General features: G+C 42.6%; 1 protein-coding gene across 12 annotated transcripts in view; it reads right to left on the bottom strand.

Annotated features, from left to right (window-relative positions):
• Positions 1–2,617: 2,617 nt before the first annotated feature.
• Positions 2,618–27,441, bottom strand: part of PDGFA (platelet derived growth factor subunit A) — a 38,952-nt gene continuing 14,128 nt past the window's right edge. For 2 of the 12 annotated variants that reach the window (XR_013927373.1, XR_013927376.1), the window contains exons 5-8: positions 21,677–21,803; positions 19,988–20,071; positions 18,882–18,995; positions 15,566–18,773 (exon numbers count right to left, since the gene is read on the bottom strand). Coding sequence is in view for 7 of the 12 variants with exons in the window: in XM_080382446.1 (XP_080238572.1) it covers positions 13,674–13,807; positions 21,677–21,803 (261 nt within the window). In the remaining 5 variants the exon portion in view is untranslated. Of the gene's footprint in view, positions 4,814–5,046; positions 10,567–13,633; positions 13,808–15,565; positions 18,774–18,881; positions 18,996–19,987; positions 20,072–21,676; positions 21,804–27,441 lie in introns of those variants that run through there. The other 10 variants (XM_080382443.1, XM_080382442.1, XR_013927374.1 and 7 more) reach the window with 9 other exon arrangements.

The raw sequence follows: 27,441 nt of genomic DNA, 5'->3' as shown, positions 1-27,441 counted from the left end.
TGAAAAGCATGTTGCCATGGAAATGATGCTTATGCTGTCGTAAATAAAAGTATTCTAGGGTCACCAGGGTCTGCGGCATAAACGGGCACAAATACTGCCTGGAAAAGTGCCAGAGTGGTTTAAACATATAGAAAGATAATTTTAATGGTATTTCACTTTCACCGTTACAGTCAGAAGGACAGATGAAGGTTAACATGTAGCTATAACCTTGGCACAAAAGCAAAGCAGAAAAAGTCTTAGCTGTTGGTAAGTTATTATTAGTAACAGAGAACACAGTACCGTAGCCCTCCTGACCAGTATTTCTCTGCTCGACTGCATCAGTGTTCCTCTCCCATTGTGTTTCTCACACACTCAACGATGACATCTAACTGTATATTCATTCAGGGGCAGTTTTATCCAATTCATAAGCACAGCAGACGAGAGTTTAGGAAAACCACTTGATGTTACAAAATGCTGTATCACGGGCTACCTGATCGCACAGTCAGTCTTCCCTGATTCCCTGGCTACGTCCCGCTCACAGCCCAGGAGCAACCATGGGAAACTGGCCTTTTCCGTGGAGGGGAAACACTTCTGCGTGAGAAGCCAGCGGAGGGAAGGAGCCCATGTGCCTTTGGCTGCTCCTGTGCGAGGGCGATGTGAGACATCACACAGGACCAAGAGAGAGCGCCGACACTGTTTCACAGGAGAAATACAGAAGCCAGAGACAGAGAGAAAGGTTTGGGATACGTTAGCTCATGCAAGTTTTCAGGAGGAAAGCAGGCAGTTACTGTTTCTGGTGGGTTCTTAATTGTTCAATGGACTGCTCAATGGCATTAAATGGCCCATACCATGAAGCTGCCTTGGGCAGTATCAGATCAAGGATATACGCTTTTCTCTTCGTATTCTTAATACCCACACAAGCATTTAGAGCACAGGCAGTCACTTTAAATAAAACTACAGAGATTGCAAATGCCACAGCTTGCTTATTTACTTGCTGTCTCTTAGTCTGCCCAAAATGTGGAAATAATGTTTCCAGAGATGCTGGAATTCATGTGCCTGTTGAGGATCCTGGCTCCTGTCCTGGATGATATTGCATATTCAAGGGATGATTCACTCACTCCTGAGAGGGAGGAAGGACTGTACCAGCTGTACCACCTCTCCTTCGCTGACTGACAGCGTGGTGATGTTTCCACAAGGAAGCCTCGTGCCTCCAGGTTAAGCCAGCAATTATGGAACAAACAAAAAAGAAGTGAAATGGAGAGATGATTCACAGAGAGACAAAACAGAAGAGAATGAAAGGTGATGCCAAGCCAGACTGACAACAAAATTTTCATTTGCCTCAGCCCAAAATGTGCAGACAGGATTCTGCATTTCTTTCATGTGGAAATCAACAATGTCCTTTGCCATCTGCAAGGGAGGATCCAGGAGGAAACAGCTCAGCTTTAGGGCTTTGCCACCCCACTCCTGCGAAAGGGTGGTAAAGCCTACAGGCAGCAGCCCTTGGTTAAAGATGAGTAAAACCCAACCCCAATACCCTTGATTGCTCCATAAAGTGACTTTAAAGTTCAAGAAATGGGTTTTCCCTTTTGTACTCCCATTTTTAAATTCATTTCACCCCTTCTGGGACAGGAACCGTGTGGGATATGGGGCTGATACCCCACGCATCACACACCTCACCATAGATTTATCGCAGAAGAGCTGACCAAGGTTTTTTGGGCAGCTGACAGCTCCCAGCCGGCCAGGGGCTCACTCGCATGGTTTCTGAGGCTGCTTAATGGGAACAGGGTGGAAAAGCTGGGCTCAAAGGTTGCCCAGAATGACTAAGAGAGAAAGAATTCCTCCTGCCACTCCTGTGCTAATCAAACGGGTGTGGAGAAGAAGTTTCAATTCCTCATGTCCTACACTGCCAAACAGAAAAAGTATATGTATATTATTTACACAGCCAGTTCCTATATTAAGGAAGAAGCCTTCAAGCTATCAAAATCAGTCTTGAAAATAATCTTGCCTGTGGTATATGGAAACTGAGCCAGATAGTCCAAGCTCCCTTAAAACGTCTTTCAAACACACCTAATCTGTTTACTCTGGGCTTTTACTGCTGGCGGTACCTGGGACTTCGCCTCCGAGATTTCCTACAGTTTGTGATCTTAGCAGGTCAAAGTTTCCAAAGGTGGGGAGAAGAGACGCAATCCCTTCCCTGCCTGTACAAAAGGTATGTGCCTCTGAGCTACTAATTTAGAACCAATGAATCAGAAATAAGTAACATAAAAACCGTCTAACATTTATGTTTACAGAGCACCTCCTCTGAGCAGACAAAAGCATGTGTCAACAGGGAAACTGCCATGTAGAGCTTGCGTGGCAAGTGGCTCGGCATATTTAAACAGCTTTTGCGAAGATGTTAACATGTTGCTAGGGAAGCAAGAGCCTGCACAGATATAGGTGCCCTCCTGCACTGAGACCCACTATCCATACAATGGGAAAATGGAGCTGCCCCAGCACTCACAGCTTTTTGTTTTCATCTTTGCAGCTTAAGAAAGGCAGTTCTCTCAGCAGCTGATTAATGGTCCTTCTGCAGAAACTGCATTTTGCACATATTTAAAAATCTTGGGCTAGATAACACTTTGACCTAAGCTATAATAAGTTCTTTTTTTTTTTTTTTTTTTCCCCTGGTAGTGTCTGACATTTGTAAATTTGAATGCCTTATTTTTGAAAAAAGTCTTTTCTAACTTGAAGAAGGGTGGCTAGGCTGTGGCTCTGTATGTATCTGCACGTGTGTGGCTGGTGGGTGCTCTGAACACACCACTGGACCACCTCTGGGACATACCGACACATCTCAGACCACCAGGAGAGACATCCCAGTCTGGCACTGAGAGGACCTCCTGGGGTGTGGAAATACACCTAGAACAGCTCCCACTCCCATGGTGTGCGGTCCCTGGGGTAATCAATGTCACGCCCTGCCTGTGAACCATTCCCTGAATTTTCTCTTCCCCTGAGCGCTCCGTGCGTGTGATACAAGCCTGGGTTATATTAAGCCCATTGCTCAAAGGACCAGAAACGATGGCTCCCGTGGGCACACAGCAATTACGCTACAGAAGGAATGAAAATTCAGGGAGCAAGTGGCACTAATATATCTTACCTACCCGGAATACATCTATCCATGTACCGATCTCTATAAACACACCCATTTCCCCCTGTGGGTGGGTATGTATCTCTATGTTCCAGTCTCAAAATTCCAGTAAGTTTTTATTAGCCCCATTTGCAGATGGGGTAATGATGACAGACGGAGTGCTGTGATCCCTCCAGGCTGCTCCTTCTCAGGAGGGGAGAGTTTGGGCCTTATCTCTCTTGGACAGGTAAGAGAGGGAGGTGAGTTTTCCCAAAACCCAAGTAGCTCCTTGGTGCAGGAGTCTTGCTCAGCTCTGGCTTTGAATCACGCTGGCAAATAAACATGAAAGTGAAAACGGTATTGTGAGATAGTTATGCAAGAGCGGGCGGATCCCATGGCCGAGCCATTGTTCCAAACGTTTAATTAACATTATGAAAGCTGATTAAAGGAAAATCTTTAACCTCCAGGGAAATCCCATTTTCCCTCACTTCCCATACCTCTACAATTTTCACAATGTAAGAAAGAAAGTGTTATTTCAAGGCATGATTCATATCAGCTACAACCTGATCTTTGCCACAGCCATGTCCTGCAGCTAAATAATCACTAGCAGTGACACTAGACGGGGACACTTCTGAGGCAGCATTTTTTCCCCTGTTATACCATGACCTAAATTGCCACCATAATTTCTAGACTTTGTGTCATCCTGGCACGATGACAAGCGTTCACCCACGCTCAAGAACTAGAAGTTAGTTTGCAAGGACAGCGATACCTTCCCAGACACAGCATCTCAGATACAAAGTGCGAATGACACGCCACGGTCCGCCTTGGGAACAGCAGGGGCTGTTTGCTTTGGTCACCGCAGCAAATTCCTTTGAAGGCAGGAGGCTGAAGCACCATCTCCAGCAACTCACCATCTAACCTTGAGCTAATCACTTACCCTTTCTCTTCTTTTGGAAGCGGGGATAAAGGCAGCGTTACCTATCTCGGGGCACTGCAAACATTGAGGAATGTAACCAGGCACTGAAGATCTTTACGTGGAAAGTGCTATTGCAAAGTTATGTTAGTGGAGAGATTTGCTTTCAGCTGCAGTGGATATGTCAGCAAGCACAGCCCCCTCAGCATTCATGTGTATGGGCTGCATATTGCCTCTCTGCTCTCCTAGGCCTATTTTAATTATACGGCACAGCCAGCCTGTCAGAGACCTAATCCCAGGATCTTATCTTGGAGGCAACAGACAGCTGACTGTCTGCACTGTTTACTTGGAGGAGTGCCCTTGGGGCTGCATTGAGGGCGAGGAAGGGAGGACATACAGCCGCCCAGCACAGAGAGCAGGCTCCTGCCCAGGGGATGGCCAGGACCCCGCTCACCGCCTGGCCAGGGCACCTCAAGCTCATCCTCCTCTCTGCCAGCGATGGCACGTGTGTGGCACCAGGCAGACACCATGGTCCTGCATCCTCCCCTGGTTAACAAGAGCCTGGGTGGAGGATGCATCCACAGACACCCAGATCTAATTCTTAAGAATACACATGGATTCAGGCCTTCCCAAGCATCAGGCTTATATAAATACATACACATATAAATACAGCCTCTGGCAGCAGTAACAGTCTCGTACGCAGATCTTCAATAGTTCTTCTCATCTGCAGATCTCACAGGACAAAGACATCGCAGAACTTCAGGGACCATTCTGAAAAGGGGAAGGATTATCTTTTCCACACTGCTGTCTGCAATCACCTGATGCAAAAAACATTTTAATTATGATGTAACAGAATCACCCTCACTACTCTTGACTGTGAAGAACAGGCATTGCTTTTGCGCACACAGACATTAGTAAAGTTGAAGCTTTATTTACAGGACGAAATTCCTCCTTCAAAAAGCACTAGATATAAACCAAAGGAATATTAATGCAACACCGTGAATACCAAATGCATGAAATTTTATCTCAATAAAAGGCAGACAGCTGGGTATTCTGATAAAAATGGGCCTTTATTTTTTAATTCTTACTTTCATTACCTGGATTCTGTGTTTGTCAGAGCAACAAAATATAGTTTCTTTGATACGCAGCAAATCTGAAAACAATCCTGCAAGTCGCACAGCACAAAAACTCCCACAAAAAGGGAAAGCTATAAAATTTGAGAGGTGACGCAGCTTTCAGAAGTGCCAGTTTCCCAGTGCAATGGCTGGAAGGGTGGCCTGGCCTGGCGGCAGTTCAATCATTTTGTAACGAAGGACAAATACTTTCAACATCCTGAGAAAGAGGGCGGGGGGGGGGGGGGGGGAAGGGGGCACGGCTCCCTTGCTTTCCCTCCTCCTGCTATTCTTTCTTCTCCCTCCCCCCACCCTTTGGATTTTCAATAGCTCTTTAGTGTTTCCATCAAAGGCTTTTACCATTCATCCTCCCTTCTAGTGCCTGCCTTCCACCTGTCTATCCATCACAGCCCTAACCCAGGTCCTTCCCGCCCCCCCCCCCCCCATGCTATTTTTCATGCAGTGGGATTTGTTTATAAGCTTCTGTATTACCTAAGCTTGAGGGGAGGAGGCTGCTGGGAGGTAAGGGAGAAAGCAGGATTAAGGAAGAATAATTCAGCTCTATTGCATTTCCATCTGAACGGTCATAAAATGTGCAAATCCTGTTCCTGGGAATTTCATGTCAGAGGCCTTCCCTGCCACTGCCCTTCCCATGCCCCCTCTCTCTCTCTCCCTCTCACGCAAAAACAAGTGTCAGGAAAGATGCTTCTAACTCCATGGACACCAAAGGCCACAACGTGTGCACCAGCGGGGAGAGGGCTCCTACCAGCACGTGTCCAGAGCAGACACTCCAGATGTGGCCATGAACTACAGAGGAGGGGGCTGCAGAGATTGAGTCTGGCAGGACAGGAATAAGCAGGGAAAGGTCGTTTAATACAACAGCTCCCAACACTCCCAGTTATAATTAATTAGCCTAGGTAGAAAACAAAAATAAGGTAACTTTTCAGGCTTATTTGTTCTGTAAAAAAAATGATACAGAAACATATATGATTCAGACCCCATCAGATTAGAGTTTGTCCTATCTTCTTTTTAGCTCATCTACCACCACAAGGCACCAAAATAGACATGGGCCAGCTTTCTAGACCCCAGAGATCCACCAGCATTCCATCTTTGATCATGCTGCAAGGCAGAAGGACCACTGCCGCGTATAGGTCAATGAAGCTTTGTCACTGATTCAAGCAGAGGTCAATGTGGCTAGACCTGGCCTCTGTGCACCCTTGCTACCTGACCAAACACATGCAGAACAGCAAGCAGTGCTAAAAAAGGAGGTGGCCCTTAACCTGTCCTCAGCGCTATGAGCCCAAAAACCTTTCCTTGGTGGAACTTCATGTCATGTCTGCTGGACCCAGCAACAGCTGGCAGCTTTCTTCCGCTTATGGACACATCTTGGAGATACTGAAGATCACCCAACAAGTAGCACATGTCAAAATAAGTTCCTTTGATTGATAGTTATTAATTATTTTTAAATAAAATGAGAAGAGATTGAATGGCTTGCCCATCAGCAGCTCAGTTCTTTGGCAACTTCTTGGACAGTTTGACCATACATATGACAACACAAAATAAATTTCACTTGCTTGCAGTAGCTGTTTGTTATAAACTCAGTCCATCAAGGATTTATAGTTCTAGCAGCAGTGGGATATATGAAATGAGAAGCCCTTTCATCCTTACACTGCTCTGCAGTCTGGTCGAGATGATGAAAGTCATTTTTTTCTAAGGCCAGAGGAGAGCAGGAGTTCATTCAGCCAGTTCAGCTGTGCTAGGGAGGAGGCGTGCAAATTGGGTCCAAAGACGAGAGGAGGCCCAAAGAAACAGCAGCCCTTGGTTTTGCAGAACAGTCAAAAATAAATCCTTAATGATGCTAGCCTTGCTTTGCAGGGTGGAGGGGAGCAGTATTTCCATCAGCTAAATGATCTCAACTCTTTGGCTTCCCTGAGGGCACTGCAACAGGACAGACTGCGATCGCTCACCAGAGTCACTCTCAGATGTTTCTGTTCTTCCCACCCACCAGCAGCCTCGAACCTGAGCATGTCTTTGGCACAGCAGGTGGTATCCTTAATCCCACGGAGGGCCAGCCCGAAGCGAAGATTAGCAGAAGAATTTGTTTTCATTAAAATCCAGCCTAACATTACCATCCTTTCTGATGGTGCAGGTTTAAAATGCGCATGTCCGGCTATCCTGGCAGCTCTGTTTCTGCCGGGAAAGGGCAGTTCAGCCACCAGCCTCTTCACTTTCTAATGTCTGTCTTTCTTTTAATCAAGTAACTAAGGCAGACACAGCAAGAAATGTTAAATGCACCTCCTCCTAGAGAATTTTGCCAGCAAGGTCAATGGAATTGGGATTTTGCCTTTATTATGTTTCTTTTGACTGTGGATGTGGAACTGGCCTGATTTCCCTCCCAGAGAAATTATTTTTATGGGCCCGTGGAAAAAAAAAAAAACAAAAACAACAAAACAGAGAGAGACATACAAATAAACACTAATACGTGCAGGAAAAATACAAACCTTAGCACCATGCACTCCCCTCATTACTAGACAAAGGTTGGGAAGGGTTCACAAGTGTAAAATGCTCATGTGAATTATGAGATTACTGCTCAGTTTTCTTTCAAGTCGTGGGCTGGAAACAGATGGTGGCTGTAGCATTTATGACGGCACAACATGTTACTGCAAGCCTAGCCATCTCTCTCTCTCTCTCTCCTCAAAAATGCAGCTGCAAGGAAAGTTGTGGAAAATCACATTAATAGTCTCTTCCACCACACGGTTTTCCAGCCCTTCATCCCTGGCCAGCACATGGACAGAGCCATCTTGTATCCCAGTAAGAATACTCTTCTAATCTCTGTCCTGAATAGTTACCACTGACTGGCTTATTTAACAGCTAGTTAAAATGTGGGGTTTGTTAGCATTGTAAAAAACCCTCCAGAAAGCAGGTCCTTAAGGTCAAAGCAGATGCCATGTGACCCCAAGCGCTCCATAAGGGAAACACTCAGAAAGAAGAAATGAGACTGTCCTTCAGTGGTTTATTATTTAAACATTCAGTTCAGGCCAAGCAGGTTGATTTATAGAGAAGCAGAAAGACAGATACAACATTTGCAAAAGCATCTTTGTGACTTAGGAGTCCAAATCTCACTTTCACACATGAGTAGAAACTTTCACAAGGGCAAACACTTCTTGATTTTCAGTAAGACCACAAGTTTAGAAGTATCTGGGTGCCTATAGATACAAAAAGCAACTAACTCGGTATTTAAACATCTTGCCTGTATATAACAAAAAAAATGTGCAAGCTTCACTACCCGTGTGCTTCAGTTGATGGAAATGCCTTGCCACCTAAAGTATGTTCATACATACAGCAAAGCTAGCCTTACAATCTGAGTGAAATACAAGAGCTGGAAGGTGGGCATATCCCCCGTGGTGGGATGGTCACGCTGAGGCATGACCCTTCAGCTCTCTAGTCACCATCAAGGGGCCTGCTTACACCAGGGAACTCTTTAACAGTAGGAAACTGTTACTTCTTACCCATAAGATCTCTGGGTGCTTTACAAAATGAAATATTCCCGTTTCACAACATTTCTGAGAGCATCGGCTCATCAACAGTAAATCCAGTAACTTGGGATTCAGGCCCTTGTTCAAAACCAGGATTTTAGGATTACTTCTTGAGTTAATTAAGAGTCTGTCACATATTAATTTTCCAGACAGGTGTCACTGGTAAATCTGAGTATCCATTATGTTATTCTCACGTTGCTGGCCTCACTACCTGACTGTGAACATCAGCACCAACTTCACCGTGTTCACCCTTACGTCATTCAAATGTGTTCCGGCTGCTCTCCCTGCAGCTAGGTACACACAGTGCAGTGTTTCTGCCTTCGAGGGCATAGAACAGGGCAACTGAAAACAAGACAGACTTCTACCATTCCCTTTATCATTTTTCGCACCTAGACCAGGAAGTTGCTACAGAAATTCAATAGTGTACACACCTGAAACTTTAAAAAGCTTTTTCGCAGAGGTGGACTCTTTCTGGGTGATAAGACCATACACATTCACTGCATATCTATCATAATTGCAAAAGCTCTCAGATCTTTCTCCCAAGATACAACAAGGTGCCATTTTTTTCTTTTGGAAACTTCATCCTGCAGAATTCATTAGTATCCTATGCAACAATACACTTCCTGTAAGTAATGAGCCTATAAAGTATTAGAAGTTTCCACTTCTGGTTTTATCTTTTCCTGATCTAGCCTGAAAATTCTTTTGAAGTTGCTCAAAGTGTTCTTCACGTACACTTGTTTTAGGAAACACCAGATCACTATTAGGAAAATTCTCCTTAATTAAGTGAGATAAAGGAATCAAGATGATATGATCTGCTTAATTCCCCACCTTTCTAAGGTACTATTTTTTTCACTTGCCTTAGAAAAGAAAAATGACAAAAATAAGGAAGGAAGAGACCTTAGAGGCCCAGAGAGGGCAAGCATTGCTGTGGGCTTTCTAGTGTAGCTGAGCTTGCTGGTAGAAAGCCACCGAATAGTTAAAGCTTTTCCTCATTACTATGGAATAGTCTACTGAAAGGCTGAGGACTGCTTCTGCAACTAACATCACCCCAGACAATGTGTAAAAGACTAAGCTTACACTGTGTTACCACCGTAGCCTCTTCAGGGACTCAGTTTAGCAAGCCAGCCCAGCTCATGCCTAACTTTAAGCACAAGAAACTTCAAAGAAACATCTCACATGCCTCACATTCAGCTTTCCACTGACTCTCTTGCTGAATGACAACTTAGGGGAATGCAGGGAACTAATGGGAAAGATTTGCACTTGCTAACCCAGAAACATCCCTGAATAAATAGTGACAATGTGATTTAAAAGCAGTATTGGTGACAATCAGTAAAGTATGCAAGCTGAGCATTAACCTGCAGGACCCCTACATGGCCTGTTGAAGAAACCACTTTATCTGGGATAAATTGCTTCTGTCATTTTTGCTGTGGAAAGCCACTGCAGTCAAGGGGAATTCAGATCCTGAACAGGTTTTTGAGTAGCTTCCTGGCTCCAGGAAAACCTCTGAGCAGCTTAACTTTACTGTGGGTGAGTTTGGACCAAGAAATGTCTTTATGCCCAAGTGTATTTGCACAGAGTCCTCAGTCTGCATGGGAATCTTGCTGCCAAGTAGATACATCTCCTCAGCCACACAAAGCAGCAGGAGACCTTCCTCCGCATGAGGGACATGTCAGCATCAAGAAAACATTAGAAAGGAGGAAACTGCAGTGCTTGGTGCCAGCCAGGGATGATGTGTCTTCAGGCAGGACCGTTTAAGAACAAGGACACGTATCTTGGCTTCTTTAAGTGCTGCAAAATCTCTCCCTCCTCTTCTGGCCCCATACAGCTGACACAGCTGGGCAACAGGCTCCAGCAGAACAGGGCCCACAGCAGAAAATCTGGCCTGTTGAAACTTCCCTGGTCTTCAGCTTAAATCAGCATCACCTTCATAGAGAAGACGTAAAACCAAAGTGCTAAGAAAAGGTGAAGCATGGCTGGAGTAACGAGGGCTCCCCATCTGAAATGTCAGGCTGTCACAGCAGTGAATGGGGCATGCAACAGACACTTGCAAATCACTGCTGGGAAACCTCTACACCAAACAGCAGAAAGCAAACCTGAGGTTTGAGTGCTACTACCTAGAGAAGGAAGGCAACAGTCACGGTAACATCCCTGGGTCAAAATAAGTCTCTCTGCAGAACAAAGACAGAAGCATTCTGACATCAACTGAGGTTCCTCAAAAGTCTTGTAAAAATTAATTAAAACAGGATGCCCAAATCCCTTAGACTGATGAAAAAAATCACAGCTAGGGATGTCCAGCAATTCTGGAGGGCCCTTGATACTTCACTGATGTCTACAAGTTTAAGTTCATCCCCAAAGGGACCTGAGGCCACTCAGCACTTCAACAACAATCCCTCTGTGAACAATCTTCTTTCTTGTGGTCAAACAGGGATATCTTGAATTTATGTCTTGCTTCTCCCCTTGTGAGCAAACAAAACAATTTCTATGAGTAATTCTACCCACTAATTGCCAAGGAAAAGTCTGGTAACAAATGCTCAGTATTTTTGACAGGTCAGAGGCTTCCCTAAACAAAGTTGCTGTTCTATGTTTTCTAACAGTACATGTTCACATCTGGGGACCTTGGCAAATTCCAGTGTGGATGAGTCTCTGTGGGAAATTGCTTTTCCAGATTTTCTTGTTTTAACTGCTCCAGGAAATGAGTCTATTTTTACAACACTGAACAGCAAAATATGAAACCATTATCTGCTTTGTGGCAAGAGTTTCGGGTCAATTCTCAGGTAACTGTCATCTCCAGTGAAGTTCATGGAGTTGTATCTATTTATGCAAGTTAGTGATCTGGCCAATTATGTAATTGGTTGATCAGTTACTAGATCATAGAGCTACCATTGGCCTAAGGAGTGTCCCATTTTCATACGTCTCAAAGTTCATCCAAGCCCTGATGTATCGATAAGTGAAGTATTCAAGTATTATGGTCTGTAAAGATGATCATTAACTGCTGAAAGATTTAAGCATGAGCATTTTCTATGAACACCTATTTTGTCACTGAATGATCGCTCTATGTACTGTATTTCCTGAATTCTTTTTTCACCTGCCAGACAAACCAGGGTGAGATTTTCAGAAGTGTTTAAAAAACTTTTCTTCCACTTATTTGTGATTGCTTTCAAGAATCAAGATGTTTCAAAATCCCCAGGGGATTTCAAGTGCTATGGGCTCAACTGCATCTCTGGGTGCTTCTGGGTTTTGCCTACCTGATCTTAACACCTACTCTCAATTTCAAACATGGACAGTAAAACAAGTTGCCCTTATTACACAAGACCAAAGATAGTAGGAAGAGACCAAAACAACCAGTCTGATCTTGGCAAGATGAGTGTGCAACACTTGTTACAAATTTGGCTCCTTATTTCCCTGCTGGAAGGACCACTCCAGCCTTCGTATGTGGATTTCTTTTCTGTTGAAGCACACAAGTCAGCCTTTCTTTGTGTATTATCTAAGACCCTGGAAGACACTTGGCATGCACAAGTATCACAAACAGAAATTTTTAGATGCTAAAAGCTCAAACCAAGTCAGATTTGATGGTCTGGTAATAAGTCAAATACAATAATGATGACTGGATTCCCCTCTAGAGGAAGAAGCAACACTGGAAGAATGTGACGCTGAAACCTTCAGTGACAGAAATTCTATCACCAGGATGTTGCCAGGATTTCATCTATTGATTATGAACAAGACTAAGAATTAGCACTTCCTTAGTTTCAGGTTGGGAACCATGTCTTTGTGACTTTACACCTAACTGAAAAGCTCACCAAACGTCACTCAAGAGACCAGCATACAGAAAACAAACTTAGAGACAATATCTAAGGAAAACAGTACCTAACCTATGACTTGTTCTTTGATTTACAGCTGTGATTGCAGGTCCCACCTCACAGTCATATGCCATGATAATAGGCAGCAGTTCAACGAGAACCAGCCATAACGTTTTACATGTTGTACTGATTCTGAGCTACTTCAGCATATAATTTAGCCTGATGCAGCAAATAATTAGAATGATTAAAGGGACAGGTAACATTCCACAACTGAAAAATGAATGATCAACCTTCTGACCTTGTTCGCTGTCTCTTCTAATTCCTTTTCTTTTTTCACAAAACCAGAAGTTGCCAAATTTCACATGAAATTTGCTCTCTCATCTGTCTGTTACGGGTATGACTGTGAATTTTCACATTATATTCTTTGATGTACCCCAACAGATGATCTTAAATGGGCTCACTGGCATTAGTAGTTGCAGTGCTGAATCCACCCACGCCAGGACAAATACGTATTTCAAAATGGCAACCTCCACAGGAGTAGAAGAGTGTGGAATTCTCCCAGCTGTTTTTCTAGTTGTATATTCTAGTCCTGTTACTTCATCTTTGGGGTTGCTTACAACATACTGCAACACTCTAAAAGCACAAAGACCCCTACCCCACAACTGGGATCTTGTGTCAGGGAGGCACACCCTACTTAAAAAAAGTAATAAAGCATCAACTCTGCTCCATTCGCCTGGGGTCAATGGGATGTTTGTCCAAAGTTATGAGCATGCTTAGGCACTAGTCTGAAGAAGGGCAAACACAGGCGCCTCTTAAAAGTGCCTTTCCATGTTAGGGCCTGGGAAAAAAAAAAACAGGATTGGGCCCATGATAAAAACAGTTCCCTTCGGAAACATTACCCACACCATAAAAGGAATGAATGAAAGGGAAGTACAATAAAATTGTCTACTGAATTTTTGGGAATTCCCATAAAATCGGAGTCTTGATTCATTCTGTGTGCATAATTTTCACTGTAAGTCACAAAAGATTGCCTCCTTAGAGATGCAGGAAATTACTAGCTCATGACAGTATAAAAGGCTACATAATTTCAAGGGCAGAAAGCTGGGTTTTCATCAGTCACTACATTCTCTGACGATATGGCAGTGGTTTTTGATCATGTATCCAATGCACAATAATTAGGCAAAACAACTTACCCTCAATCTTTTCAGTATTTAGCTCTAAGGGTGCAAGGATTCATTCTTGGAAAGGGAAGATGGTCGTGTGATTTAGGGCACTGGATGAGCACTCAGATCTGAGTCCTATCCCTGGTTCTGCCATAGCCTTGCTGTGTGACCTTGCACAGTCATTTCTCCATGCCTCGGTCTCGCCTAAAATGGGATAACAATAGTTCTTTATTTCAGAGGAGATAGGAGTACAAACCAGTTCAAGACTGTGCTGCAGAGATGCTACAGCAGAGTGGCACAGAAAAGCTCAAACATGGAATCATACCTTGCTATTAAATTGTGGGAAAACACACAGTAATTAAATGGAACAATAAATACAAAACAGAGGCTGATTTCTGAGGAATGCAACACTGATAGGCTTTTCTCTGTTACCTGAAATTAAAACAAACTTAAGTGGGTTTCTTATGGGTTTAAACGATTTTTACCTGACTCTGTTTCTGAGATCTGCTAGTACTAGAAGCTGTGTACTAGAAACACCAAGGAAATTCATTGCAAACCTCCGCATTGTTTCTGTTTTAAAGCAACCACAATTTCCAGCCCAAGAGAGGGCCAGAGTATTCAGAGTAAAAATTTCAAAGCCATGGAAGGGGCCTACAAACAAGATTTTCTTTGATTTACATTAAAATATGAGCATGCAAATCAGAGGTAGCTTTGAAACATCATCTTTGGTTTTGGGTACACTTTCAAATTAAATTATAAATGGGGCCACTGATCTTAATTGAACTGTCAGATGTCTGAAATTGCTTCAATGCCACTATTCAGAGTTACACCGTTGCTGGAATTGGACAGAGCTTTATCAAGACACCTTCAGTAACGAGCATTTTTCCAAATGCAAAGATTTATCTGTTTCTCTCCACAAACACGTGTCTATATGACAGCATTTGTTTTTCATGTGGGGGTCAGTTATGGGCCTGTAGGCCTGGGATACGGGATATCAGGCACATGCCTAGATAAAGCAATTGATGTGGAGATAAACAGATCAAAGGCTGTTCTGTCAGGCAGGAGGAGAGCAAAGAGATACATGATGAGACAGATCCTAGAAAGGGAAAATCATTTTTGAGAGACAGAAACAGAGGGATGGGAAAGTCAGGCAGAGAACAGCTGGAAAGCAGACCACAGAAAGGCAACATGGACCCCAGGAGGACAGCCAAGAGAACCTCACAGCTGGAATGCTGAAGCCCGTTGGAGGGAGGAGGCCCGTGAGATGCTGTTCCAAGCAGAGTAAAAAGCCTAAGCTCAAAGACACAGAAGTGCTGGAGCTGCATAGGAACCTCCAGGGCTGGAGAGGAGCAACTGCCTGCAGTCACTGCGCACTGCCTGGTAAAGCAGATGCCAAGCAGGACAGAGGACAGGAGAAAAGGAAAGCAAACTGGCACGTAATCCTTGATTTCACTCAGCAAAAGCAACTGAAGGGCAGCTCTGGAAAGATGAAGCACAGAGTTAAATGTAATGAATTGGCTAGAGAATCAGTGATCATGCACCATATTGTAACACTGAGATTGTTTTGGGGCAGTCCCCTACACATACACTTTCTGACCAGGAAAGACCTCAAAAAAGACGAAATCAGGCCAACAACTTTTCTGAATCTCTGGACAGAGGAAGTGACTGCTGAATGTAAAACAGAAAAACATTTTACCCCCAAATCTCTACCTATACATGCAAGGACAAAACTAACAGGGTGTTGAAGGATTGCAAGGAAATGTGACTTACAACAACTGTTATCTCCAGTTCCTTCATTAAGCTCCCTACTAACCCCCCACCCCACAAGTAACAGAGCTGTCAATCAGATATATTGCGGCTCCAATTGCTCACACCCTTCCCTGTAACACTCCAAATGCAGCACTTTAAAAGTCCAGATGGAGTCCACCTCCAGTAGATAGCAGAAGAAGATATGACACAGCATTCACAAATGCACAGAGAACTGTTTAATTTACAGCCACAATGGTGAAACAAACCATTTCAGAGCTTGGACATTCAAAGTTAAGTCTGACACCCATTCTTATATTCACTTATTGTGCTTAATTATTAGAGAACACAGGATTACATTAACCGTACATGACAATCTGAGATCCCTGCAGGGTCAAGTAGTGAAAGGGATGAGCAAGAATGAGGGACCAGCCCCTCAAGTGGTGTAAGCTGGTACAGCTCCACTGCAGGCAATGGAGTGATGATTTACACCAGCTGAGGATATGGCCCTTGAAATGTCCAACTTAACTTTGAATCAATGTCTCCTGTGTCACAGCCTTTAATGTTACTGTTCCTTCTGGTTGTATCTGCCACTTGGAAGAAGAAGGACCGATACCGTAGCCTGTAATGTTCCAGAGGCTGGCAGGCAGTATCTCAGCTGGACTACAGTAAGCAACGCTCACGGCGTGACACTACTCCTTGTATTTTGAAAAGTGTGGACTGGATCCTCATCTGATGTAAATTAGCTTAGGGGCAGATGAAGTCAAAAACATTTGCCAATTTATACTAGCTGAGAATATAGCCCTGAGATTTTTTTTGAGTTTTCTGCTGCATGCCATATAAACACTGTGCTTGAGAACAAAGACTCATGTGCGTTTCATTCCTGGCAACAAAGTTAACTCGAGACTACAAGTCTCAAACAAACGACTACTGGAAGAGACTCCAGTCTTCATTCTCTCCTGGTTTTCTCAATTGGGCATACACATTTATTTGCTGGCACCAATAAAATGTATGCGTCTCGGTTTGCGGTTTTTTCAAGATTTTACTACAAAGCCAGACTCACCCGTGATGTAAATCAACAGAGCTCCATTCCACTGAACGGAGTTTCTCCAGGGAAGCTGGCCCTCTGATCTGAATGCAACCACCTTATGCCAGTGCAACCATAGGACTCTCAAAAAGTTGTTATGCAAATTATTCCACTTAAGTGACTTTGACATCCTTTCATACCTGCACAGTGTCTGAGTGGGTGACATAATGCTTTTCATCTACATGATTTTAATGGATATATGGATTTTTTTCATTAGATATCTTTTAGACAAAAAAGGAACGGAGCAACATTATTGGCATCCCACTGAAACATAAATATATAAATTACATTTTTTACACTTTTTTAAACGCAGACACATACATTCATGTGCATAACATTGTGAACAGTACACTTAGTGGAAAACAAGCACAGACAATCTTAGTTAAATGTATTTCCAGTTTTGGTGCTCAACAAATACACTGGGAAAATGATCACAAAATAGAACGGTGACTAACTCTATCTCTGCATTAGCATCTGAAGCCAATAATGCCTGTTAGCTAACATTGCTTTGTTTGGTTGTAATTGGACATAGCTACAGGAACAGGAGGGGAATGTCTGAACTGTATTTAAAGAAATGGAAAGGTTAAAAATCTCTCTTTTGTTGTTTTAAGGTTCTGCAGTTCATTCACATTTGAAGATAATTTTTATTTGAGCAGGAACACTGTCTTCAAGACAAACTTTTTTGTCGTTCCAAACTAAGAAAACTCTTTCATCTTTTTGTAGATGGTTTCACGAATAAAAGAATCCAGTAGTTCATTTTACATATCCAATGTGATAATCCAAATAAAACAAGGGGTACATAATCCAAACTACTGGGGTGGGGCAGTGATTTTGGCCAAGTGAGTAGCCATGACATATCTGGCACAGCCCTATATTTCCAAAGCAGTACAGAAGGATTTAGCCATGTGGCTCCCACTGCAATCCGTGGGGAACTGAACATTTAATCCTTTAGCACTTTGAAAATATAGGAGCTGGTGCCAGAGTATTTTATCTGCCCTGCTATAGTTAAAATATATTTTGATGTTATTTGGGCTATTCTACTACAAAAATATGACCACAAAATGCTTTTTTTTTTCTTTTTTCTTTTTTTTTTTTTTTGGTTCAAGAAAACATAGCAGGCTTTCTCAGGTATATAAAACTGTTAATTTTTAGATAAAAATACAAACTTCACCTTTACAAAAACACGTATTTCTGTTGAATACACATAAAGCATAACATTTTACCAAAAATAAAGAATTTTAGGTTTTGTTCAAATATTTGCAGCAAGGTAGTTCCCATGCCACCATGACATTGTACAATGCAGATACAAGAATTTGTACATTTCACACAGCTTCAACATGTGAAATAAAAGTATCTGTATACTGATAAGAATGACAATTGCTAACACAATATCACTAGTAGGCAACTGGCATAAGTCTTAAAGAAAAAAAAAAAGGATTTTTGCATGGATATCCTATGATTTGTTTACGCACATCTCTCTTTTTTTTCTCTTTTTTTAATTTTTATGTAATGCTTTAAATTACGGGGGAGGTTGGGGAACATAAACCAAGAAACGTCTAGAAAATTATGCATAGGTATACCATTTTTATTTTAATACATCTCATTAGTTTGCATCCCACTAGGAGAAATACCATAATGTTTTGTGTTCTGCTTATTGTTATACCAGTCTTTTATATGTGTTATTGGCAAATGTAGTCCAAGAGATAATAAAAAGCTAGGCAAAGAGTAAAAAGAAAACTTAATAATCACTTTATGGTGTAAAAAAAAATCCACTTAAGGCTCCCCAGAAGGTTTTTTTGTATAGACTTTTAAAACACCACCAAGCAAGGATGTATTGTTCTATAGTGTTTGCGTGGCATTTGATCATTTCATACATTCCTGCTTTTTTTGTGCCTGAAGTCCACCAGTGTCCATCCATCTTCATCAAGAACGCAGGCACATTTCTTGACGTAAAGCACCGTTGACTGCTCTGACAGAAATCCACTATTCACTTAGATTTTTGTCATGTTTTTGAGTACTTTTGGTATCCTCCATTCATTCAACTGTCTTTTTTTCTTTTCTGTTTTTCTTTCTTTCATTTTTTTTTCTTTTTTGGATAGGGAAGCTTCCTATTGTTTCACAGAGTGCTACAATACTTGCTTTGATGTCACATTAAACAAATGTACATTGTCTCTTTGTTCTCATTAAGTGTTCTTTTGAGCCAGTTTTTTCACATAGGAGAACAAATAAAGTATACAGTCAATAAGCACCATACATAGTAGGTTCAGGAATGTAACAAACCATGTACATCCATGTCCCAGAGAGAAGTTTTTTTTCTAGCTTATTTTCACCTTACATCTGCAGGAGAGAAAAAAGATACAATAACTCTATGATTAGAATCAAAGGTCCTATCCTCTAAGTAGATGACTTAAAAAAAAAAACTGTTCTGCATGAAGAGTCACTAACCTGGGACAAGAAGTTCTAAATGCTGTTTTGATTGAGTTTACATGCTCACTTTTAAAGTTGAATTTTAGAAAATCTTTGCTTCTATCATACTATTCCCAATAAATACCTGTTAATCTGAAACAGGATATCAAGTTTAGCATTCTTTAGAAATCACACATCAGTATAAATGAAAACTGCCATTGGGAGTCTACGTACAGAAATGGGTGCTTGAAATTAAATTCACCATCATCCAGGCGCTAGGCACATACACTGCAAAATCCAAATCATTCCCGCTCCAAATACTAGAATCAATTGCAAGTGCTGCAGTTTACATAATTTCAAGTCATTAAGAAATGGAAATTCCATATTTAATTTGGAATGTGTATCGCCATCATCACACATTGCTAATATGTTGGCCAAAGGATTTCAGTCATTTTTGCAATGAGAGGGTGTTAGTTTTTCACTACAGTGAAAACCTCATGAATTTTGATGACTGACTGTTATCATCCTACTGAGACTGAACACAGAGAAAAAAAAAGATCTTAATTTTCTGGTGAAAGTAACACAGGGCCCTGCAACACAAAAAACGGTATTTCTAAGCATCTTCCTTGTCAGGTAGGCAGATCATCAGACCATCTCAGGTGCATGTACAATCAATCCCAGTTCATGCCAAAACATGGGCTTGATGACCATGCTTATAATAGTATTTGTTGTATGTACACTCAATGTTTTACAGCCAATGGGGAACACAACAGTTCGTAACCTGGCAATTCATTCATGCATTATTATGTGATGCTTTGACCTCAGAAATCAATAATAATGAAATAAAAGCAGAGGCAATGGAACTTGAGATTTCAGAAGCTGAAGTATTAGCACCCTCCAAACAAAAAAGAAACAAAAAAGGCAAGAAAAGGAAGTAGCTCAAGTATGTAAGATGCTGATGGTGATGTGGAGCTTAAAGGAAAAATACCAGCAGGTAGAATTATCAAAGCCAATCACATCTAATCTCTTTGCAGCCTTGAGGTAGCAAGTGTCAAGATTTTGAACAGTGATTAAGTTGAAGTGATGATAATTGATTAAGTTTTCCAGTACTTGTGCTATTAGGGTGTTCAGCATATAGGTCCTACCTGAATATTCAAATAGTTCCAGTAGGTTTTATGTTGGTTTTAACTTTTTTCGTTTCCGTTTTTTACCTGATTCCCTAGGCCTTCCTGTTAACATAAGGGCAGGGCTGGTAAAAAGCCCCAAGGTAATGCATTTCGTTGAACACTGAAGTAATAAATACTCAAACCGTTTACATTTCAAAGAAATCTCATTATCCTTTGCATTAAAGTAATAACTTTATAACGTCTGATTTGACATTCCGTTTACAAAGTAATTATACAAAAGTAAAGAAATAATAAACAAAGTTGGCATTGCGTACGTCATTTCCATGATCCTCTATAATTACTGTTACCATGCAGTAGTCAACATTTGCTTTCAGCTCTGTAGTTAAGCTATTTTCAGCTCACCATCCACTTGCTCGTGCAAGTTTTGTTCCTATTAGTAATTAAATCCTAGAAATCTATATTCTTCCATGACTCCAAATCTATATTTTACACACGTTAAAAAGAAGTTTTCATCTTAAAATCTTAACTGCTTAGTCTTTGGCAATGAAAGACATTTTGGAAAACTGAAATTGATCTAATGAAACTTTTTTCCAAATAGAACACATAGAAAAAATACCAAACCATACACACATAAAAATAACCGTTTAAAAAGTGGTTTTGTCTGCTCATAACTCAACCTAGTTTCAGCTAAAACACTCAGATTATAAAGTAATGCATATAAATTAATAAAATCACAGCAGAGGCCTACTGCTTTTATACAAATTCTAATTCTTCTGCTCTGTACATAGCAACTGAAGTTTACATTCACTTAGACCAGATTTATGTGTCCATGCTGGATGGAGACAGTACAGAAAACTCTTCCTCACCCAGCCACCTACAAAATCCATCACCTTTGGGCAGCTTTCCTCATATATTTACCTGCTCTCCACTGACTTTGATTTTGAGCTGCACCTCTAAATTCCCAGTAGAGGTGCAAAACAAATTTTTGAGGCTGCCTTCAACCAAAATCAGGAGAATGGAAGGTGTCCCATTCTGCAGTGGGTTTCCTAAGTACATATCAAATTCTGCATTGATTGCACCCTAGTAAGAGGATCTGAGCTAATGATTGCAGGTGGCTTTATGAAAGTCAAATTGAAAGTAAATATTTTTCCCCATACATCTTTCCCCATGGTAAATTAAATGCTGTCTTGATAAGGCAAACTTAGGTTTAACATGACAACTGACAATAAATTCTTGACTATATGTAAGAAAACAACAAGAACAGGCAATGTTGTTTCAAAAGTCCTTACTCTCGAATACTGAATTTATTCCTAAATCCTTTACATTCATTTCATTAATATTTTCCCCAAGGTCATGTAAATCTCAGTCTTAATCCTGTCTCCACAAAGTCTAAGGAAATTAGGCAACAGAGTTCACCAATAAGCTGGAACATGACAACCTTTAACTTAGTTAAGCAAGACCTGAATACTATTGGGCAATTACATTTATTTAAAGGTTAACCCAATGAGAATTGATACACTTTAAACTTCAAATCCAAACTCTTTATAGAGCACAAACTGTCCCTAATTTTGCATCTTCAATGCACAGAGTAGCTGGGATTTTCTCTACTGAGTTCACTGGAAGCAAAGTTTGCTTCATATTCTTTACTAATGTAAAATAAGGTCCATATGAAATGAGCATTAATGCAAAAATAAAAGGAAAACATACCAGTTTCTTCTTCTCTATAATCTGAATTAGTATTTGATGATGTACAGGTGCATTCCATATGCTCTTCTAATCTCACCAGAACTTCTTTTAATTTTGGCTTTTTTCTAACATATTCCACTTTTGCCACCTATAAAATACAACGAGGTATGTACTGAGACACATTAACATAGTTACAGCTCAGAACTGAAGACAGATAACTATATACCCCTATTTTTTAATGCAGCCAAACCCATATAAAATGTTAGCATACTAATCATCTTTTATCTTAATTGTGCATCGTGTAACTATTTATTGCAGACTATTTGTTTATTCAAGTTCAGCAGTTTGAAACAATTTTCTTTTCCCTCAAGAGATAAAACAATTTCCCATTCATTTTGGTTTGAACTTTTGAGCAACTCAGTTTTCACATGTAACACAACAAATTTCTATATGGATTCAAATCACTGCTTGTTCTTACAGACTGCCACTTTTAGCAGCTCTTAAGCTGAAGGTTAACAGTGAAAGCATTAGGTTGGTTTGTAATACAGTATATAATTTGCAAATTGGTTTCTCCAGAGCCCTACGAACGTAAAGTGCTCAACGCTACAGAACCAGGATCTGAGTATCAGCTTCAAAAGCAGCAGTCTCAGCCCTGCTCACTTTTTGCAGTGACCTGGGACTTGCTTACATGAGCTCCCATGCACTGTTTTTGGATCCAAGAGAACTACCACTCGCAAACTGGATCCAGCCTTTCACTTTATTGTGGGTAGCTGGCAGGTACATGATTTCTCTCCAGTCCATTCAACTGCTTCTAACTGCACTGCTCCACTTTGAGCCAAAGCACTGACATCCTTAAAAAAAAAAAAAAAAAGTCTGGATAGCAAGGTGAGGTTGGAGAACGGAGAATGCTGGAGAAGCTCAGGCTATATGCAGGTCTCCAGTCTGAAGGAAACCAATGCAAAAGAGGACGTTGAGGTGGGGGGATACTGAACATGAGGACATCCTGACCAACTTGGTGCCAGCAGCCAGGAAAGGAGGAATGGCACAGAGGCAGGAACACTGCTGTGCTGGGGCAATGAAATGGGTTGTGGGGTGCTGGGCACTGACTTGTTTCAAGTGTCATGGGCCTGATGGTCATGACCGTGCAGGGGAAAATGGCATAAAGCCAGTAAAGACAGTGCTAGATAGTAAGGGGTCCAATGTTTAGTTCACAGTTCTGTTAAACTGTATAATCTGCATAAATAGGTGATAATCATTTGCTTGAAATGAAAGTCACTGAAATGAAATGGTAACTTCTCAGTCCTAATGATTTATCTACCATTTGAGAAAAGGGGGCTGCAGTGTGGCTGTCCCAGCAAACAAGAAGACTACATAGTACAGGTAGGCATTATCAATAAGATAGATAAGGGAGTAGGACAAGAGAGGCCGGCTGCCTCTACAAAAGTTGTATGACAAAGCTATAAAAGCTGATCCATCCAAAAGCTCCAGTTACTACCAAATAAAGCATCCACAATTACACTAGACTCTCCTGGCAATGGTTTGCTTGTGTGTTTGGTAGGGATTTAATGCTCAAAATCCATCTGCACGCTGTGAACATAATTCCCTGGCTCTCCCAAAACTGGAACAATAATGTCACAAAATGAGAGTGATGGCTGGAAAAAACCAGCACATTCCCAGTTCCCAGAAACACTTCTGGCTCTGTGGACACAACTACCAAGGACTCCGGATGACAGTAGCAGAAGCTAGAGAAAAATCCTGGCATTATTAAAGTCAAAGTCAATGGGAGATCTTCCATTGCTTTCAGAGAGCATGGAGTTTAGATCCACGTTTTAGTCATGGCCTCTTGTGTCAACAGGATCTGGAGATCATTTTCATCTACCCAGCAAAGAAAGGTTGCAGCGACAGATGCAATAACTACAATGTCCACATTAAAAGGTATCTTCCAAAACTCAGATCTCCATATAAACAGATTAAGCGCTGGCTGTGACATACAAGAATGCTTTTGCTGAAAGATTAACTATGGTTCGAACCAGCATGTTTCAAAATCTCCTATCAGAACCCAACTCCATCAAGCCTTTGAACACAAGACTTGAAAATGTACGCTGCAACTGAGTCATCTGGCATCAAAGGATGACTAATCCTTAAAATTTACAAAAACAAACAGTAATTAAGACACCTCCATCATCAGAGACAAAGAAAGAGACACAGCAATCATGCAACAGCTTTCAGATCTGCCATGCTTATTACAGCTCTTAGAATAAACCAGTCTTATTGAAAATTACACGCAACAAAAATAAACAGTAATCAAGCTTTTTAAAGTCTGTCCTTGTTTTGTTTGGTTTTCTAAACTGAAAGATATATGCAGTTCCTGTGGCTATTTGGTGTTAAACAACAGTAAAAACAACCCAACCAACCAACCAAAGAAGATAATACTCTGAAGAATAGGATCATAATGAATTTATGCAGCAATTTAAACCTGTTTTTTACTGTACTGTAGTTAAATTACAATCCAGCATATGTTCCACTGCCCTACTTCAGGCTACACCAAGTTAAACGAATGTCATCTTTTAAGATGCTGCAAATATTCAAACTGAAGCAGCACAAACCAGATAAACTGCTGTGCTTGTGTCATCTGTTAGCACCTGCTGCTACACAGGATGCCAATGTGAAATGATGAAGGTTGTAGGTCAGATTTGCAGTGCGTATAAACAGGGATAGCTATGCTAACAGCATGGGATTTGGCCTTGCGTTAGCATCTTCTATTTTTCTCCCTGGTGTTTATTGTGTACAGATACTCTCAAGTGTATTACCAAATGGTCAGTCCTCAACAAACCAACATGACCTTCTTCTCCTTGTCTCTAATGCAACAAAACTGAAACACCTCAAATCCTCCAAAACCACAAAGTATCTCTATATAAAAACTCTCTAAGAGAGCGACAGTGAAATCAGTGACCAGCTTAGTTAAATGGTGTATAATCAGTGGCACCATACTTGCATCACTGTAGACTCTAGGTACTATCCTGTAGTATGGTGTGGTGACTAAGTAAAAATTAAAGTAAAATCTGATAAAAATATGTGGCCTAACAGAAACGTCATGGGAACACATTTTCTAGAGACTCTCCAGGAAAGATGAAATCTAGGAGTAATAGCAGGGAAAAAAAAAGGGGGGGGGGGGGGGGGGGGAAGACTGTAAGCACGTGTCCAAAACACCTCTAGTGCAAAGGCAAAATTTATCATGGGCAGGAACTTGCAAGAGAAGTCTCAGTGCCAAAAATTCCTTGTAACAGCAAGACTCGTGTGGCTGATAGCAAAGCACAGGATGGGTAATAAAACCAAAAAGCAACTGAATGAGGATGCTTTTTGGAAGCATCGGTTTCTTCCGTATTAAAATAAAAGTGTGCTGATACGAAGGAGGGAAAACCTGCCTTCACCTTGCAACTGAGATCTTTACAGCCCTCAGGCCTGCAAGGAACACGGAGGTCAGCAGGGTGTAAAGGTACCAGAAGGCCCGAGCAGAGATCAGGGATCCTAGCGGCCTGGCAAGTCAGAGCGTTTGGAGGCCCAGGGCCACTGCGCCAGGGCCAAGGCAGGGCCGGCCCAGCCTGCGGGGCACGGCGCCAGCGGTGCGGGGCCGTCCCAAACCGCCGCTGCAGTGCTGCAGGCACTCCTTCGGCAACACCCCCACCGCAGGGAAGCTTCGTGCACGGTTACCGCGGGTGGGGCAGGGGGGGTTCCCTGAAGGGATGTGAGGCCCAGGGGTGCACTGCCCTGTCCGCGCACAGAGCGGCGGGCCTGTCGCAGCCCCGGGTGGCCGGGCTGAGCCCTTGCCGGGCGCCGGGGCAGCGGGGAGCCCTGTCAATGCCGCAGCCGAGCCGAACCCCCGTGCCCCAGGCGGCGGGCAGCCCCTCAGCGCGGCGCGGCACGCCGGGAAACGCAGTCCCCGCGGCGCGGGAAGCCGAGGCGGCCGCGGGGCACGCTGGGAAGGCGGCGGGGAGGGGCGGCGGGGCGGGAGGCGCCTCACAGGGCGGTGTGGCCGTGCGGCAGCCCGGGCATGGCCGGGGGCTGGGGCCGGGCCGGGCCGAGCCGGGGGATCCCGCAGCAAACTCGTTACCCGCCCTCGGGGGCGGCGGGAACGGCTGATGTGGGGTCTCTGTGTCCTCCCTCCCTGAGCGGGCACCGCCAGGCCTTGGCAAGGTTCCTGTCACGCCCGGAGGGCACCCCTCTCTAGTTTTCTGTCTTGTCTTCACCAGGATCAGGCTTTCCCTCGTTTTTCCAGATCTTAAATAGACCTTTGGTACCTGTCAGCTGGTCCTGCTTGCAGGTCCCACCAAGGGCTCTCAGTACACAGCTAAAACCAAAGTGCTCTTTATCCTAATGATAGAAACAGTCACTGAAGAAAAATGTTCTTAAACCTACAAATGTTACATATAGCCATTTTACCTACATGCGCAATTTGTTCTACAAGGGCTTTTAAACCTCTTCAGAGGCTGGGTAGCTCTGCTGACCAACTCGTGCTCAAGTACTGCGCTTTTTTCCATCTCTCTTCGAAACCTCTCTGAACAATTCCCAAATGACAGCTGAGGAGCTGCTCCTACACCCCCTGCTTCCCAGCTCCTTTTCCCTGCCTTTTTCCCTCATACTGATTTCCTGTAAATATACTAGGTTAAATTTCCCCAAATCAGCTCAACATTGAATATTTCATAAATGCCTAAAGCTGGTACGGCTATGGCTCAAGGCCAAGCAGAAGGCAAAGCTGAGGTAGATGGAGCAATGGAGCTCTTGTTTCTCAGTTTGGAAATGACCAATGCTGCAAACAACCACAATATTCAGCTTAGCTTATTCAAAATTAGCAGTATAGGCAGGATTTGCTCCATAATATTAACTGTTTTTTGCTGTTGTGAGCAAAACCACTAAAATCATGTTCAACATAATGAAAAACCTCTTGAGAAGACTCAGTTCAGAACCCCCCCCAAATAAAATATGGTCTGGTACTTGGTAAATACTTCATCTCACTGTGCAGAAGCAACAGAATTTGCAGATGTAACTGAAATGCTTTTGCAGGCAGAGGAGAAAATGTATCTGTAACAGACACCAACACCCCTAACTCATCAACCCTTGTCACCATTACTCTATCAGGAGAGGACTGCAGTTCCTTCCTTCCCACTTCTTCCTCCCAACCCACTTCTTTATTTCAGCCCCATTTTTGCAGTGCTGTACAGGTACAGCTTGCTTAACAGAGATGTCTTTAGGACCAGGAGGCTGTGCTCTCATGGACTCACTGTCAGGGTGCAGGGCAAACCCACCTCTTACTAATGACCCCACGAAAGGGAAACCTTAGAGGATTCCTTTCAGGGAAGCTGTTCCACCAACACCCCTGGCTTGGAGCCTCCCTGCAGCTCTAATTCCACAAGCCCGTTAATGGTACTTCACTGACCAAAGCTCAGTGAAGGCGAAGTAAGGACATCCCCGAAGCCTACAGCCTTTGAATCACGTCCCAAGAACCGAATGCCCCAATACAAGCACCTCCGCTGCTCCTCCCACACTGCCACGGCCGGCTCTTAACCTTGACTACAGCAGCCCTCAGCAAGACAAAGAAAACACCCTTTGCTTTCGCCTGTTGGATGATGCAAACCCACTTGCTGACCTTTCTGGATGAACATTTTTCTAGTGTGAATGGGCCAGCTATGATCTCACTACCTTGTCAATGAAAAGGAAGTGGGGAAAGCCTTTTCAATGGTCTATCAAAAGAGGGCTTTTATGCAGTCTGACATCAGGGGAAAACACAA

Source organism: Falco punctatus (genome assembly GCF_963210335.1).
Source record: "Falco punctatus genome assembly, chromosome: 4".
Lineage (NCBI taxonomy): Eukaryota > Metazoa > Chordata > Aves > Falconiformes > Falconidae > Falco > Falco punctatus.
Note: the sequence above shows the minus strand (reverse complement) of the source record. Positions and strands in the feature narration are given on the sequence as shown.